Raw genomic sequence first — 19,185 nt, forward strand, 5'->3', positions numbered from 1 at the left:
CTCTTAAGGATAGCGGAGTCAGGGGTTATGGGGAGAAGGCAGGAACGGGGTACTGATTGAGAATGATCAGCCATGATCACATTGAATGGAGGTGCTGGCTCGAAGGGCCGAATGGCGTACTCCTGCACCTATTGTCTATTGTCTATTGTCTATTGTCTATTGAGTGACCATTGTAAGTCAGCGTTGACCACAGCAAAATCTGTTGACTGTTTTCATTGGCTCATTGCCACATGTAGTTGGGAGATGAGAGCATTACAGAAAATGTGAGCGTGAGTCACATCCTGGCAGGTTAAGAATTTGAATTCATCCATAAATCTGGGAATAAAAAACAAGCCTCAGTCAAAGAGTCCATGAAGTTGCTGAATTGTTTTTAAAATCCAATTGATTTATTGATGGTCTTCAAGGAAAGAAACCTCAGTAACATTCAAGTGCACTCTGAAATGGACTAGCAAACCACAGAGTCTACAGAGCTACACATACTGTGCGAAAGAAATTCATTTCAAAGTTGCAGCAGTTTAAGAATGTGGATGACTAACACCCTCACTGAAACAATTAGCGAGATGCCTTGCATATTGTCCCTGATAGAGATGCTCACATCCCAGAAAGAATAAAAACATCCTTTACCAATAAGGTTGATGGTAAAGGATGCCCAGTTAAGCAATCTAGCAAAGTATTTAATTTTATCAGAAACATAGAAACATAGAAAATAGTTGCAGGAGGAGGCCATTTGGCCTTTCGAGCCTGCACCGCCATTCATTATGATCATGGCTGATCATCCACAATCAGTAACCCTTGCCTGCCTTCTCCCCATATCCCTTGATTCCACTAGCCCCTAGAGCTCTATCTAACTCTCTTTTAAATTCATCCAGTGAATTCGCCTCCACTGCCTTCTGTAGCAGAGAATTCCACAAATTCACAACTCTCTGGATGAAAAAGTTCCTTCTCACCTCAGTTTTAAATGGCCTCCCCTTTATTCTTCGACTGTGGCCCCTGGTTCTGGACTCCCCCAACATTGGGAACATTTTTCCTGCATCTAGCTTGTCCAGTCCTCTCATAATTTTATACATCTCTGTAAGATCCCCTCTCATCCTTCTAAACTCTAGGATGAGAGGGGATCTTTTAGAGACATATAAAATTATTACAAACAATAAAAAGCCCTACCAAGCAAGGCCCAGGACAGATGGTGATGGGCAATGAAAATCCGCCCCCCTCCTCCTCCCGCTTCCTATTCCATGAATGGGGTGATAGAGTCATACAGAACGGTAAACAAGCCCCTTAGCTCAACTCATCCATGTTGACCAAGATGCCCCAACTAAGCAAGTCTCATATCCCTCTCTTTGAGATTTTAGATTCAGAATCAGAGATTAGGAAGCAGGAACAGCTTCACTGGCTGATTGTATTTCCTCTCTCCTGAACCCTGCAGCTGGGAGGGAATTTCTTGTAGCCTTTGTCGTGTTACAACTACAGATTGCAGATACATATCAGGAATCAAATCTGCAAGCTTTTTGCTCAGCTCTTTTGAGCACTTTCAAATTTTGGATTTAAACATACAAATCGGTGTTGACTATATCCAATTCCATAATTTAGGCAATCAACAAAAAAAAAATCAATGTTGTGATTTGCATGTGTTCTGGATTCCTTAAGGAGTAGGGAAGTAGATTGGGCAGAGATGAGGGGTAAAGCACCAAGTTCCATTCTACCATCTATTCTTGAGATTAGTTTAAGACTCAAGTCAAGAGAGTCAAGAGCATTTAATTGTCATATATATTAGCAATGGAACAATGTGATTCTCACTTGCTGCAGTTTAATACACCCATTGTTACCATGTTGATAAATAATATAATGATTAATAATACAATAAATTAATAATCATAATTCTCGGTAACTATAATAGCACAAAAACGAAGTCCATACTGCAGCCAAAGACTAACCCTGGTTTGAATACTCTCAGTAATGGAGCCTCCACAGCCTTCTTAGGAAGAGAATTACCAAGGATTACAAACCTTTGGAATGGGTGTCTACACTCGGGAAGTATAATTTTTGCATGTTTTTGAATAGGTCTTTGGTGTTGTCTTTACTTTACTTATCACAATTTATTTCCTATCATGAAAGAAGCCTTGTTTAGGTACAGAAATGAAAAATCAGATACCTTTGCAGGATTCCAATTCTCATCTTAAAATACTGACCTGTCTGATCATTCTTTATCATTAGTTAAATGATAGGCAAATGCATTTTTATGTAATTCCTATATCAGAATATATCAGTTTCCTGATGGACTCTGACATATCTAATGGAGCTGTTACAGAACAAAAAATACTTCTTTTACAATAGAGGCCTGGTCTTGTCTTGTTAGCCACCAGAGGAAGAGGAGGAGGAGGGAGGAGGGGGGAGAAGGAAATATGATTTTTGTCCTTGCCTTGATCTAGTGATAACCCACCAGCTCACTCTAGCTGAGGGCAGCACAGTTGTGATTTACTGGTAATGTTCTGAAGGCCCAGTTATGTGGGTGGCCAATATGCTTTAACATGATAATCATACACTAAAATGTTTTTTTCTGAAAGCGTTATTGTGAAAATACGCAGTATTAATGATAGTTGGTCAGGTGTCAATAGTTGATCTTCAAGATAAAGGGAATTTCAGAGCAATCCATATCCCAATGGCGTCCGAATTAATTAATTTGAAACCCTTCGACTTTCTGAGTGAGAACTTTGTTTGAATGACCCCTGAAGCTGTCTCAGCAACCAAAATAAATCAACAATTGGAAAAGTGCATGCATGTGCTTTTTATGGAGGGTCAACATATGTTTCTTCATGAGTCTATTGCTGCAAAACTCTAATGTTCAGTGAGCCCAAGGCACAGGGGAACTAGTATGTCCAAATGCCTGTCCTCCCTTGCTTTGGTGAATGGAGAGAAAACAGATATATTGTGGTCCTGGTTATGGGTCATGGGAAGGGTGGAAAATGTACGGAGAAACAACAAGTTGTGCTGGGATACATGTGATGGGGTTCAGACATCAATCAGGAGGGTATCAAGGCCTTGACGATCAGTGCCCATGGGAATTTTGATGGACTCCTTAGAGCAGAGGAGTCAGAGTTATGATTGGTTTGGATAATGGGAAATGGGGTACCAACACAATGGTTACAGGAGTACAAGTGCCCACTGCTAGTGATATGTTTTTGACTAAAACACCAGACTGAAACAGATTCCCAATTAGGATCTGGTCCTACAATAATACTTAAGATACCAAAGAAGTCTATCCCAGTACACGAAGGCCCACCTGTCACACGGGCACAGAGGATTCCACAAGAAAAGAATGGACTTTGCGACATGCAGTAAATCCTGATTTAGGCCGCCCATCTGGTCTCATAAGATTTTCAATTATATAATGCACTTAAACATTGAACAACACAATAACCTTTCCAGGCCTATGCCTTTTTCTGTTTACCCTAAGTCTAGAAATCCTTTATAATTAAAAATTGCACTGTTATATTCTTTTAGACTTAATCGTCTCTGGTCCAATAATAAGAGGAGTAAGTTAAAACATGTATCTTCAGTATTTTGTGGTGCCACTGTTACCATTGTCACATAGAATGGGCAAGAAGTATTAGCCTCACCAGCACCAACATCGACCGACAAAACAAAGAAAACATTTTGGTTTAAAATTTAGTTCCCTTTTCCCATGGAAGTAACATGCCTCAGTGCAAGTGCAAATTAGATATTTCGTTTGACTTACAAAAAAAATATTTGGCCTTTAAGATATTAGGAAATGTAAGTCAGAATTTCAAATCAGCGTACAACCAAATCCATTAACCACACAGCTGACAATGCACACCGCTTCACCTGAACCCACAGAGCAAATGACAGTCTCATTTAAGCTCTTGAATAATATGTGTGTAATATTATGTTGTTATAAGATCCACTTAATGGTTTTTAAATAGACGATTTCTAATGCAACACATTTATGTCTGTGAAAAATAGACAGAGAATGGATAAGGCCTGCAGCTATTCATCCAATAGATTGAATTGTCTGTCTTGGTAGAATGGGTCTAAATTAATCCTTGGAGCTTCCTGTTTCCGGAGGCTCTGAGCTTCCATCCCCCTCCATCGTCCTAGACTGAACGACAAGGCACTTTTACATTCAAAGTGTGTCGTTGGCAGCAGATGCCGCCAAGATGCTGCCCTCATTGGCAACAAATTCCACAGCAAGAGAGCTGAATCATGCCAGCAGCCCCTTTAATCAGGGATTTTGCAGGTCGCAAAAGCAGCGAAAAGTAAAATAAATTTCAAATAACAGACATTTAAAAAAATCAATGTACATGATATATTTTTTAAATATTGAAAATTGTGAGTAGGTAAGGACCAGAGTGAAGTGCACAGAGAATAACAGATAATGGAGACTAACGGATAGCAACATTCATAGAGATGTAACCCACATATTCGTCTTCTTATATTAAAATGGCAATTGTAGAAGTAACCTTATAGTTGAGTAGTCTTCACAGTGGGATGGTTCTGTATGCAGCAAAATTTAGTACTCTGTCATGTTCTGCACCTTCTTGATTAGTGCAGCATCACACAAATAATTGGACTGCATGAGTTTTCCACCAAATGTGATCAAAGTATGAACAGAGCAATATCACACAACCAACCATGTTATGTCACTGTTATTGGATAGTCCAGTAATTGTCATTCAACTAGTTGCTTTGAAAATAATTTTTGTACGATGCAGCATTGTACTGGCATTCATTCATTATTTTTTTATCTTCTTGGGTCCATTAAAAGGGAAATTATGCTATCATACTGATAAATGATTAGGTCATCAACAGAAATGCGAAAAGTTTTAAAAACATAAATCAGTGAAAGTGACACAAACTTAATTAATTGAGAACTGGGTCAGGATCTTTAAGTGTACATCTGCAAATTAAAAGATAGCTAATTTGAGAATCCTATAACTTTGTCCTTCAATTTATTGCAGGGAGTATATTTTGACCCTGCTGACTATACAATAAGATTAGTAGGGAATTAAGACCATGAAGTTGTTTGTGTGAGATGAAACCAAGGACTTTGTTAAGATCTAACAATGGCTTCACCATTCTGGTACTCCGTGTCTATCCTATATCGGTTGAAAAGATACATGGAAGCACTCACTGTATGTGCAGAATGTATGACAAACATTGCATATGAACAGTATATTCAGCAAGTTTCATGCTTGTAACCCGTAACACTTTCAATATTACACATTGCTAACTGCTCCACTTTTACAAAGTAGCGCATCATTGAACTCATTGGGAACAATGTCACAGGGGTCTCCTTGTTTGCACCCAGGCAAGCCTGCCAGAAATTCATCACACATAAAATAAAACACCATTTCTCTTATCAGAATGATTCCTGAGAATGCTAAATTAGACTCGAGCAACAGCATATTGGGTACTCCTTACAGAATAACATCTATTGAAATTCAGCGTTACTACAACAGCAAAATTAATGTTGTTCAATTATTGTAGCAACAAAGCAGTGGTTTCTTCAATTATGGTGAGGAATGCCCAGAATTAAGCAGATTGGCAACTGATACCCATTCATGCCCTGATCTGACTACAATGGAAACTTGCAGACAGACATAACCCCAAAACCATCACAACAGTTAAACAGCACATTGAAATGAAAACATAGTCATAAGACAAGTTTAATCTGAAATCTCAGAGCTGCACCGATACGAACTGGGAAAAGCATATATATATTTATATAATATATTAAATATTATATATTATATATATATATAATATATTAAAATCTACTTCAAATATCGAAGACGGAATAAAAAGTACCATGTGATTTTTTTTATGATGATAATTTATGGGAGGATCCTTTTGTGTTTATCCAATGAGGACTTTTTCATCAAGAAAGTGTCTTTTTGATGGATGAATGGGACTGGCTGTTCATAAAATACATTTCCTCAACTTTGTCTGTCCTATTTGTCCAATTTACCTGTGGACTGAGTAATGAAGTAGAATACATTCTTGGACAGGAAAGAAGCACAAGATTATGCTCAACTGAATATTCTTTTTAATCTATTCCATCTTCCACATCACAGGAGGATCCATAAATTAAACATTGGAATCTTATTTTATTTTTAGGGGAAATAAGTGAAGCACTCAAAAAGTGTCCCATCAGCCCCCTGTTTTTTTTCCTGCTGTGCAACTCAGGCCAAAACTTAGCCATTTTAAATCATGAGAGCCAGGAAAATTGAGGACCATGCCTCTTGAGCAAGACAACTTTACTCCACACATATAGAAGGCTGGCACCAGTGGGAAAATGCCTAAAATGCTGCTTGTGGTAAACCCCAGTGTAAAACTCATACATCTGAATAACATGATAAAGCCACAAAAACAGGAACAATAATAAATTTAAAATTACATGACTTACCTCCCATCCAAAATTTGGATTCTTCAACGTGCCCCTCTGAACTCCGGCGTAAGGACCAAATTTCTCTCCCACTTCAAGCTTCTTCTTGGCCCATATCCCTAATCCAGCTCCAGGAATTGAAGACTCCCTTAGCTCAAAGTCAGGTGGGATTGGAATGTCTTCTGGAATGTAGACAGGGGCTTCATATGGGGACCCTTCTTTTGGGGTGAATTCATTGCTGGTGGGTAGTGGAGATGGCGGACCAACAGGGTTCAGGGACATTATACTGTCTTCTGTTTCTTCTCCTCCACTCTCTCCAGCTGGTGGCTCTGGATCTGTCTCATACATATTATCAACCACTTCACTGTCACCTAAATGTAAGGACAAGAAACAAAGAATAAAATGAGGGAATGCTACATTATAACCATATAACCATATAACAATTACAGCACGGAAACAGGCCCGTTCGGCCCTACCAGTCCATGCCGACCACTTTCTCTGACCTAGTCTCATCTATCTGCTCTCAGACCATAACCCTCCAATCCCCTCCCATCCATATACCTATCCAATTTACTCTTAAATAATAAAATCGAGCCTGCCTCCACCACTTCCACCGGAAGCTCATTCCATACAGCCACCACCCTCTGAGTAAAGAAGTTACCCCTCATGTTACCCCTAAACTTTTGTCCCTTAATTCTGAAGTTATGTCCCCTTGTGGAATCTTCCCCACTCTCAAAGGGAAAAGCCTACCCACGTCAACTCTGTCCGTCCCTCTTAAAATTAAAAAAACCTCTATCAAGTCCCCCCTCAACCTTCTACGCTCCAAAGAATAAAGACCCAACCTGTTCAACCTCTCTCCGTAGCTTAAGTGCTGAAACCCAGGCAACATTCTAGTAAATCTCCTCTGTACCCTCTCCATTTTTTTACAAATATCTTTTTAACGTCTCACAACAAAACTATGATGTATTAGTCCCATTATACTGCATATTTCTTCCTCTTACCTCTGCAACCTCCAAAATCCCCAAACCTCATTCTACATTTATCATTCTGCTTTTTTAAAATTCTTCTTTTCCTTCTTTTGCTGGCCTTTGCTTCCAGGACCTAAGAATTGACATTCTCTCTCAAACTTCTTAATTATTTCTCTTTTCTTTCTGAGAATCTCTCTTTGATGAAGATTTTATAAATGGCTTCACATATATTTTTACATGGTTGTACAGCTTCCTGGGACACTATCATTTAAAGCATTGTTCTGCACTATATTGCCAGAGTCTACCATTAGTGTTCCATTCGGCCATTAAATGTGACTTGCTTCGGCTGCCCCAAGGCATGGTGATATGTGGCAAAACTGGAGTGTTGCAGGCTTTGAATGAATTTCCCAGGGCAGATATTATCCAGCCTATTGTTTCTACATCAAACAACTTGACTTCACTGAAGATATTCACCTACAATCCTGGACCATTTTCAACTTCCTTATTTACTGAATTTCACTTAGCAGGTTGATTGTAAAAGTCCCTAAAACAAAGTCAAATCTCGGTCCCACTGACTGACTCTCTTGCATAAACATTCCTGATATATATCCCTTTGTTTCTGGTTCATAGTTTTCTGGTCTCTTCCCTTTCAAAATCTTGTCTTTTCAATTTTATGTATTACATCATTGCCTTGGTGTACCCTACAGTGTCTCACATTTTTGTGTGCCATAATCCACTTTGATTTTCTCCCTCCCAAATCCCTTGTATAATAATTAGATTTTGTCCTTTCTCAGTTAAAGTTGGAATCAATTATTATTATTATTTTTTCTTCCAATCCAAAGAATGTCTCAGTCCATCTCAGCTACGACCATCAAGGAAGACCGGGGAATGAATGAACTGGTCCACAAGATCGATAAAACTTGGTACAATGTCAGAATAACAAATTGCCTTTAAAATTATTTGAAAGGACAGACAACCCAAAGATTTAGACACATAGTCAGAAACTCTCATTCCAAAGAGAGCGAACACGTGCAAGGTCTGTCAAACATTGACGTCCATTTTACATAAGACAGTGCAGCTTTTGCTAGGAAAGTGTTTCATTTCTTCTCATTGAGAGATATAATCAGCCTGGTGTACCATTGCATATTTGAAGAGCCCCAATTTAAAGTTAAACCACATAACTATTTATTTTGTGAAGGTATAGATCTCTGGTCAAGTAATTTTTATGCTCTCAATCTAAACACAAACTGCAATCTTCCACTAACTAGGCAGCAATTATCTGTGGTTGCAGTCACTGTTTGATTAGTCCGTTTCTGTTAAGTGCCATGTGTGCTGACTGCAACAGATTCACTCAACAGGCCTTTGAAGCAAGATCCCCTTGTACAGCCCAGTTTTGTCCATGATGAGGGCTGGTTTGCCCATTGTTTTAATTTACCTTTCACGCCCTAACTACCATCATGAAGACTGGCATCATTTCTATCCCAATGATACCATCTGTATTTTTATCGTTTTATGACCTTATTTTTTATTTGCTAAAGGTTTCCATCTTGCAGGAATTTCCTTGCAATGTTGACTGTCTCCCTACCTCCTATTCTTTGATGCAACTCTTTCTGGAGACCTCTCCATCTTCAACAAGTCACCTTGCCCATACTTCCATCAGATTTCTTTTCATATTCTTAATAATGATCGTTTTGGTACTTTATTCTACATCCTCTGAGTCTAACTAAGTCTGCCATTTCTTTGTCTCCACACACAGTGGCAGCCTCCATGATTTATATCTTTGGATCTAGATCCCAGCAACTCCATCTTGATCGCTCCCACCCTGAATTATTCTATGATCCCCACCTTAACCCCCAACTGCTCTCTTTCATCCTTTATCATCATATCATATCATATATATACAGCCGGAAACAGGCCTTTTCGGCCCTCCAAGTCCGTGCCGCCCAGCGATCCCCGCACATTAACACTATCCACTAGGGACAATTTTACATTTACCCAGCCAATTAACCTACATACCTGTACGTCTTTGGAGTGTGGGAGGAAACCGAAGATCTCGGAGAAAACCCACGCAGGTCACGGGGAGAACGTACAAACTCCTTACAATGCAGCACCCGTAGTCAGGATCGAACCTGAGTCTCCGGCGCTGCATTCGTTGTAAAGCAGCAACTCTACCGCTGCGCTACCGTGCCTTTACTTCTTCCTCCTGCAAATCTTGCAAAACAGCCCTTCTTGTTCTCCCAATAAAGGTCCAAGCCTGCTCTCCTCTGCCCCATCTTCAGTTTTTTTACTGCCAAATATCTTTCTGGATTAATCCATTGATGATGCTCCTCAAATATCAACTTTACCTGAATCATAACCTGATGAAATTCCCAATATTCCATTAACATTAGACTTTTATTTAGAACAACTGAGTTTTGGAATCAGCTCAGCTCTCTGCATTGGAGTACGTTTTCTTGTATACCACAAGCAATGCACAATACAAACTTTCTTTTTTATGGTGTATGAGTCAAAATACAGTTCTCCATCAATATAGAAATGCATTTCCACTTAATTAAAGCCACATTGTAAATTACATTATTGTGGGGTGGAAATGCTCACATCAAACTCTGTTGGTACTAAACTCTGAAACACTCTCTTTGGCACTTTGCCTACTCTTGTGCAGAGCAAATCCCTGGGAACTGGAGGAGAATAATTAAGAAAGAGGACTGGGGCAGTGGAGGGAACCAATGAGTCAGAGTACTAGAGTAGAGGGAGATTGTACTGACAGGGCAATAGGAGTAAGGTGCCTGGGAGGCAGGTGAGGAGTCAAAACATATCCCTTAAGAATGACAAATCATAAAGACCAAGATCAGAATTATCCAGGTGAGTTAATGTGATATTAGAGAGTAAAAATAAAGCAGTGAAGTGAATGACAATCCAGTTGGCAAAAAGTGGTCCATCTGATAAACTTAAATATATATTTCTGGGCAAGTACTCATGTAAAGACTTTGATTACAGGAAAGAATGTGTTAAAGTGGAAGAAACTAGAGTTCAGACACCATCATAGTAAGGATACAAACTAGATGGAATATATAACATATAACATATAACATATAACAACTACAGCATGGAAACAGGCCTGTCCGGCCCTACCAGTCCACGCCGACCATTCTCCCTGACCTAGTCTCATCTACCTGCACTCAGACCATAACCCTCCAATCCCCTCCTATCCATATACCTATCCAATTTACTCTTAAATAATAAAATCGAGCCAGCCTCCACCACTTCCACCGGAAGCCCATTCCATACAGCCACAACCCTCTGAGTAAAGAAGTTCCCCCTCATGTTACCCCTAAACCTTTGTCCCTCAATTCTGAAGCTATGTCCCCTTGTTGGAATCTTCCCCACTCTCAAAGGGAAAAGCCTACCCACGTCAACTCTGTCCGTCCCTCTCAAAATTTTAAAAACCTCTATCAAGTCCCCCCTCAACCTTCTACGCTCCAAAGAATAAAGACCCAACCTGTTCAACCTCTCTCTGTAGCCTAAGTGCTGAAACCCAGGCAACATTCTAGTAAATCTCCTCTGTACCCTCTCCATTTTGTCGACATCCTTCCTATAATTTGGCGACCAGAACTGCACACCATACTCCAGATTCGGCCTCACCAATGCCCTGTACAATTTCAACATTACATCCCAACTTCTATACTCGATGCTCTGATTTATAAAGGCAAGCATACCAAACGCCTTCTTCACCACCCTATCCACATGAGATTCCACCTTCAGGGAACAATGCACAGTTATTCCCAGATCCCTCTGTTCCACTGCATTCCTCAATTCCCTACCATTTACCCTGTACGTCCTATTTTGATTTGTCCTACCATATCTGATATAAGTTGGCTAACATGGGTGACTTGTGCCGAAGGACCTGTTTTCATGCTATAGAGCTTTTTCACTATGATTTCAGACTTGTTTGTGTTTGGGAATGGATAAACAGTTGTTCAACCAACAATGGGAGAAAAGAGATGAAATTCAGGATTGTGAAAATAAAGTGAAAATAAAGTAGTAAAAGGTGTGGAAAGGAAATAATTAAAATGAAACTAAGCAGCCACTTGTAGACACTGGAACAGGCTTGTAAGATCCAGCAGTACATGTAAGTATGCTTAGGTCAAAAGAGCAAACATAAACTTCTAACATCAGTTCTTTCCAATATAGGCCCAATGGGCTGAATTAATTTTTATACTGGAGAACTGGCTCCACAGCAGTTACAATCCCACCAAGTAAAACACTGCAATCACTTGGTTTATCTAATTCACTTTCCAATATACTGACATGTTTTAGAATGAAAGGTCACAAAATAAAAGTAAAGAATTTGGAACTACAATCAAGTGAAATTTTTCTATATAGAGATAGAAAGTCGTCAAATTCATTTTCAAAAGTTGTAACGGTTTGGGGATTTAGCAGAACCAGTGTGCATATACAAATATCATACACCATAATAGGTTGTGAATGCCAAACATTGATCAGATTTTGCAATTGATCTGGATCACATGGCACAAGTCAGCGAAGTTGGATATTATGTGGGAATAGGATCAGACTCAAAATAGTGGTTCAAATTCCTGGGGACGTAACTCAACAAAAATAATTTTGTTAGATTTGTGAAAAAAAAAGACTCGACCACCATAGCTTTTCATGAAAAAAACAGAATAAATGAAAACAAAGTGAATTTAAAAATTATGTTTTTGCCTTCTCTTGCGCCAGCGTTTATTGTGAAGGGTTAGAATACTTAAGTTATTTATGAATGGATTAAGGCTTTTTCCAAAATGGTACCAGAGAAATGTTAACTGGTTTGCCTGTTTTTTTTTATCATCAGTGATTTTCAACAGAGAGAGAGTTTAATTGTCCTATGCACCAAATTGGAACAATGCATTTCTTCCTTGCAGCACAGTAATCAATAGATAGCATAATAAACAATTTAAATAAAGTAAATGCGTTGATGTTTTTTTTTAATGATTGCATCAATATGCTGATTCCAGGACAGATCTTAAGAGATACACTATGCATGACCAGGAACTAGAAATTGTTTCCCACTGACCCGATGATGAAGATAAGTTTATGGATCTTCGGCTTTTCTCTTCTAAAGTCAAAAATCAGCTCTTATGTTTTACTTGTGTTGAAACCAAAGATATTGTTCTGGCACCATTCAATCAGACGATCAATCTCCTACCAATACTCTGGCTATTTGTCAAACACTTCCACATATGTTTCGGTAGCTTTCAAAGAGTCATCATTTAGTTAAAAAAATTCCACAAACTCTTGTTTCACAGAAACAATTCTATAATCAAAGTAATGGTTCCTAATATATATTTGAAAGCATTTTGTATCCCTCTTTTTATTAAGAAGGAACTTCCACTAAAGCAAACTACTGAACAAATGTCACTTTAAAGACTGCAGAAGCATCGTGTGAATCCTACAATGTAGGCTAAATATCATATACAGCATCCATCAAAAAAGATGCAGGTTCCATCCCTGTAAAGGTGCCATCATTCCCTAGCAAGGGAGACACCTAGAAAAATAACTTAAAGAAATCATATTAGTATTAAATGACCAGAAGTAAATAGTGAGCTCAAGACATTCATATATTGCATGTGGGGCTTCATTCTTAAAGATACATTTCCATTGTCAATCTTTCAATACAATAGAGCCCATTCTATTCATTCAGGTTAAGAAGTAGACCTTTCCCAAAATGCAAATGCACCGCTCCCTGAAAGTGGCAACACAGGTAGATAGAGTAGTAAAGATGGCATAAGGCATACTTGCCTTTATTGGTCAAGGCATTGAGCATAAAACTTGCAAATCATGTTGCAAATCATAAAACCTTGGCTTGGCCACCAAAGGAGAAAGTCACTTTCAGAATTTCTGCTCCCAATAAATAGTCTTCATGAGAATATTTGACAGATGACTCCACAATGGAAAATATACTGGATTATTTTAAATTTAAGAAATTTATAGAAGAGTATAACAGATTTAAATAATAGATGAATAAGTATGTCCTTAAAGCTGCATGTTCTTATTATTTCTAAACTCCACACATGGACAGAGATTCATATGTACCTCCTCCAAACTCATCTACTGCTTCTGGTGTTCCTGATGTGGGCTCTGGTACATCTGCAAAACCAAATGTAGACTTGGCGACCATTTCATTTATGCTTGGTTCCCCAAGGCCAATGGGCTCTTCCACTTGCCAACCATTTCAACTCCCCTCCCACTCCCATACAGACCTTTCTGTCTTGGACCCCTACATTGTCAGAGTAAGGCCATGTTCATATTCCACATCTCTCCCCTCCCCCCTTGCCTTCTTCGTCCATCCTAGTTTTACCAGTTCCACAGCACCTTCTTTGCTCGCTTTGAAACCGGCAACAACAACATGAGTGGTAAACTTCCGGCCTCGGAGGACGATCAGGTGCTCACACTGAGGTACATGATGTACAGCATGCGCTGCAGAGGATCAATCCACGCAAGGCTGCAGGCCCGGACGGAGTCCCAGGACGGGTACTGAAGGACTGTGCTGACCAGCTTACTGAGGTATTCAAAAAGATCTTCAATCTGTCTCTATCTTTGGCAACGTCCCGAAGTGCCTGAAGTCAGCCACCAACCATAGTGCCGGTGCCGAAAACAGCAAACACCAGCAATCTGAACGACTACCGTCCAGTTGCCCTCACACTGATAATTATGAAGTGCTTTGAAAGGTTGGTCCTCTCCTACTTCAAAGCCACCATCCCTGCCTCACTAGACCCACATCAGTTCGCATACAGAGCAAATAGATCCACAGAGGACACCATCTCTCTGGCTCTTCATACCATCCTGATTCACCTGGAGAGACAGGGCACATACATGAGGATGCTATTTATAGACTATAGCTCTGCCTTCAACACAGTCATCCCCACCAAGCTCACCTCCACACTCCACCAGCTAGGCCTCAGCTCGCCTATATGCAACTGGATCCTGAATTTCCTGACGGAGAGCCCTCAGGCAGTGAAAATGGGCCTCCACCTGTCCTCCACCACCACTCTGAGTATTGGCACACCACAGGGTTGTGTACTGAGCCCATCCTCTATTCCCTCTTCACACACGACTGTGTTCCTGCATTCGCCACCAACACCATCGTCAAATTTGCGGATGACGCAACGGTGATCGGGCTGATCTTCAACGGCGATGAATCAGCCTACAGAGCGGAGGTGCAGTACCTGGCGAGCTGGTGCTCAGAGAACAACCTGTCCCTAAACACATCAAAAACCAAGGAGCTAAATATCAACTTCAGAAGGTCACAGAATGAGGAATATGCTCCAGTCCGCTGGCCTTTGTATGGTACCAATGCAATCTGCTACTACGTTTTGAGAGATGGAAGATGACTTAATTCAATGTCTCCAAAAAAGTCCAAAAGATGACAAACCATATGCCGAAGTTACATGAGTAGGAAAGAACTGCAGATGCTGGTTTGAATCGAAGGTAGACACAAAATGCTGGAGTAACTCAGCGAGACAGTCAGCATCTCTGGAGAGAAGGAACGGGTGACATTTCGGGTCGAGACTAAAGAAGGGTCTCGACCCAAAACATCACCCATTCCTTCTCTCCAGAGATGCTGCCTGACCTGCTGAGTTACTCCATTATTTTGTGTCTATGCAGGTTACATGTTGAATTCTCTGGAATGGGGCATCAAAACTTTCTGAGTAAGAGGTGAAATTATTAACAATGACCTAAAGTGTGCAGGTACAATGAATCAATTCTCTAGGTGGCAAAGGGTTAAAAATTGAAAATTTGGAAAATGTGGTGAATAAGCACTTGTCGGATACAAAGTAGAAGAGAATACACTAGTCACTTAACTCCAAATAAACAGCATTAAAATAATTTGGAATACTTTAAAACACAAATGCATGTAACACAGATGAAACAAAATTATTTTATTAAGACTTTTGGTGAACTTTTAATCATTTAGGAATTTTAAAAAATTAGGCGAGTGTTTAAGTATGTCAGCTGTGAAACTGATATTACTTGTGGGAGCAACTGAAAGGTTTTATTTCACAGCATATGCTTCCAGGGTCAGAATTGGATAAGAAGCCTATTTGAAATCGGAATCGGACCTGGGGGAACATTGAATGGGAATTAATTTGTGGTGTAGGATCTGCAGCAAGCGCATACCACAGACTAAAATAAACACTTTAAAACATATCAAGAAAAAAAAAAGTGGGATTAGTCTAGGGAGTAAGTCAAGTCTGTATGGGCTTTTATATATGGTACACTTTTTATACAGTACAGTCACTTTTGACTGGTAGGGCTGCAATCCAGTATGGATTTGGGGATAAAATATCAGTGATCACATTGTGAGTCATTTTCGGCTGCCAGTGTTTGGGGAACTTCCTTCCTGGCTTCGAGAAAAAGACAGGCATTCCTGGTTTCACAAGTTAGGCACTGCACTTATTCTACGCCTTTCACACAGTTGTTGCAAAAAGCCAGCGTACGGTGTCTTTACTTTAATTTCTCATGGGACATGAGAGGAGAAAGGGAACAATATTGAACTCCATGCATGGAAAAACATGGCTGCAGGCTTGGAAAACTTAGAGCAGACCTAGCAAAGGCCACAGATGAAGGAGATGTGAACAGAAAATTGGACTTTAGTATAAAAATTACTTCACTGTATATATGTCAAGCACAAAAAAAATCTAAACATTTATTCTTGTGGGTAGCAAGTGGTTCAGTAGTCACAGTAGTGCACAAAATTTTTGTAAAGCATGGATAACCGGGTTGCAGAGTGATAACTATTATTCTAAAATTTGCTTTACTACATTTTAATGGCAGTAAACTGATTGTATATCACCATAATGCTCTTTCTAAAAGTACCATAAAAACTGTGAGGTTTCCAGAACAGTGGAACCTTACACTGGTTTGTCTGCACAATGCCATTTTGTATCAGGGTCAACACTGCTACTCCAATGATCTATTGCAAGACCTCTTAGCTGCTGCCACTTGCAGCTGGGACTTCTCCAGTTGTCCCTTAAAGGGACATACACATGCTACAGGCAGCTCTTCCAGCTTTTGGGTGAGATGCTGCTTTAAGAATGCATGCTACAAAGAGAGGAGAGGGCAGGACGTGTGCAGAACCTACTTCTGGAAGAATTACTATGCAAGCAGGCTTCAGGGTTCTTTCAGCTGCAGCCAGGCGGTCTTGGCCGAAGGCTTCCAAAGAGTCCACGCAAGGAGGACCATTGCAGCTTATGAATGGTTGTACTCTGCAGAAGCATTTAATGGCAGAGAAAAGTTTCCAGTGCAAATGAAAATGCCACTGGAAAGTCAGTAATATTGCTCTGCACCAGAGTAATCCTATTTTCAATAGCCCAGCATTTTATTTTTTGGAATCATGAGGGAATTTCTAATTTCCTCAGTAAACACAGGTTTTAACAGCATGCAATTCTCATCTTCTATGTAATATAGAGTGGGAATGCAGGAAGCAGAATGGTGTAATATAATTGCTTAAATTGAATGGAATATCATCTATACAGAATCCACTACATTATCCACTATATTAACTCCAAAAAAGCATAATGGTCTAAATTCAGATGGTGATGTAAAATATACAATGCAATTTATACAGTTGTTTTTCTCTAGTTTCTCTCCAATTTCCTCACTTGCTGTCTCCAATCATATCTTGTTCAGGAGACCATCATTCTATTCCCTTGACTCTAACTTTACTTAAGTTCTGACCACCCAATTTCTCGGCCTTGTCATCTTACAAGCTGATATTATAATTGACACCTTCTGTTTAGGATTCCGCTGTATTTCAAATCTTCCCTTTAAAATCCTATCTTTGACTCTCAGTTCCCAAAACCTCTCAACCCTCCATATGTCTTGCATTTTCCAGATTAATGCTCAAATCAAAGAGTATAAAATGATTGCTATGTACATTTTTGATTCAGTCTCCAATTCATTTTTTACAAGATATCTCTTTCTCGTGCATATCACAATCCTCATTCCAATATCCCAGTTCTGAGGGACACAGGAGACGACAGATTTGGGAATGTTGTGCAAAAAAATCAAACTGCTGGAGGCAGCAGGAGGGAAATGGACAGGTGACGTTCTGAGTGTCAGATCTGTGACACACAAACTCTATCATGTTGTTTGAATTGCTTTTCTCCAACCTTGAGCCATAATTTCATTTCTGTCCCAACTTCTTCTCTTCCACCATCCCCTCAAGATTTGTCTGAACTAAACGGAGTCATGTTCTGAGTCTTCTATGCATTAGTAACTCAGCAGGCCTAAAGCCTATTGGCAATGTGCTGGCGTTTTATAGTTCAGTGTTTCCTAACTGATGCCTCATTGTTAAGTGAGCACCCCTATAGTATTTATTTCTTCAGTGCCACTTTGACGATTTTCAATAATCTCTCTGCTACACCATTTGACACTGATATGTTGAAATAAATAGATGCTCAAATCTTCGCAATGCTCAAAATGAGCCCCAATATCTGAGAGTAGTTCTTTTGGCAAATCATCATATAAGAAAATGAATCTCAATTCTTTAATATTATGTTGTAGTACGGTATAAGCATGTTTCAATATAATCCTTTTGATGTGATTATCTATGGATACCAATAATTCCTCTATTACCATCTCATAATAATCAATGTTTTCTTTGAAAATTAGAACTTTTTTAAAAGCCATTTACAACTCAGTAAACATGTCATCTTTTACCACGGTAGTCTACAAATCAATGGGATAAACATTGAAATTTCCAACTTCAAGTAACAATTACCTCCTGTTACTCCCCCCCCCCCCCCCCACTCTCACTCCCCTTCTAATCCACTGCCAATCCATCTACTCATCCTCCCACCCCCCATTTTCATCCACAAGCTCCCCTCCCCCATCTGTTTCCATCTGCCCATTTCTTCCTTATCAGTTCTCATTACTGTTTACTTATCAGATTAAAGCACTAGTAAGGTTGAAGACTGAAGTAAAAGAGTCTTTGAGCCTGAAGAATGGTCCTGACCCAAAACGTTGTCCATCCATGTTCTCCAGAAATGCTGCCTGATGCACTAATTTACTCCAGCACTTTGTCTCTTTACCAGCACTGGTACCTTATCACCCTCTAGCAGCAGTCCCCCCCCCCCCCCCCCCCCCCCCACCCTCCACCCCTCTGTCCCCTCAACCGAGATCCATTTGCTCTTTTTTTTTGCCTTGTCTGTTTCCAGCTCTCAACCAACTGCCTTTGCCTCCCAACTCCACCCTTCCCACTGTATCTGCCCCCAACCCCACAACATGGCACTATCTGCCCATCATCCCAACCCTTCCCCTGTCCACCTATCACCACCTGGCCTCTGTCTCACTATTTTCCCTCTACTCCCAGTACTGATGCAATCTAAAAACGTTGACAAATCCTTTCCCCCTGACAGATGCATTTGACCCACTGAGATCCTTCAGCAGTTTGTGTTTTGTTTCATCTCTGTAAGGTATCTTCGCTGGCTTGGCTCTAGATTCGTGACAGATTATACTGCTGGATAAAAACACAAAGTGCTGGAAGAATACAACAGGGCAGGCAGCAACTGTGGTAGGAATGGACAGACAGAATGGACAGTTCAGGTCAGGAACTTTCAGACTGAGCCACTGAGTTCCTCCAGCTGAAGATTCCAAAAGCTGCAGTTTCTTATGTCTCTGCACCCCTGAATTATTGGTCTCTTCAAGAACTTCATCTAATCCCAGTCAACAACTTCATGCTTAAAATATCAGAATGTTCGCTGTGCAGCCCTTCTAAACTTGTCTTCTCAATGGCACTCACCTGGTATGACAGCTATGT

At 40.0% G+C, this 19,185-nt stretch overlaps 1 protein-coding gene across 1 annotated transcript in view; it reads right to left on the reverse strand.

Annotated features, from left to right (window-relative positions):
- The window catches only part of prdm16 (PR domain containing 16), a 722,475-nt gene that overhangs the window by 504,709 nt on the left and 198,581 nt on the right, over window positions 1-19,185 (reverse strand). The window contains exon 2 of the mRNA XM_078425753.1: window positions 6,421-6,770. Within this exon, the coding sequence (XP_078281879.1) occupies window positions 6,421-6,770 (350 nt within the window). The remainder of the gene's footprint in view (window positions 1-6,420; window positions 6,771-19,185) is intronic.

This window comes from Rhinoraja longicauda, chromosome 30 (assembly GCF_053455715.1).
Source record: "Rhinoraja longicauda isolate Sanriku21f chromosome 30, sRhiLon1.1, whole genome shotgun sequence".
Classification (NCBI taxonomy): Eukaryota; Metazoa; Chordata; class Chondrichthyes; order Rajiformes; family Arhynchobatidae; genus Rhinoraja; species Rhinoraja longicauda.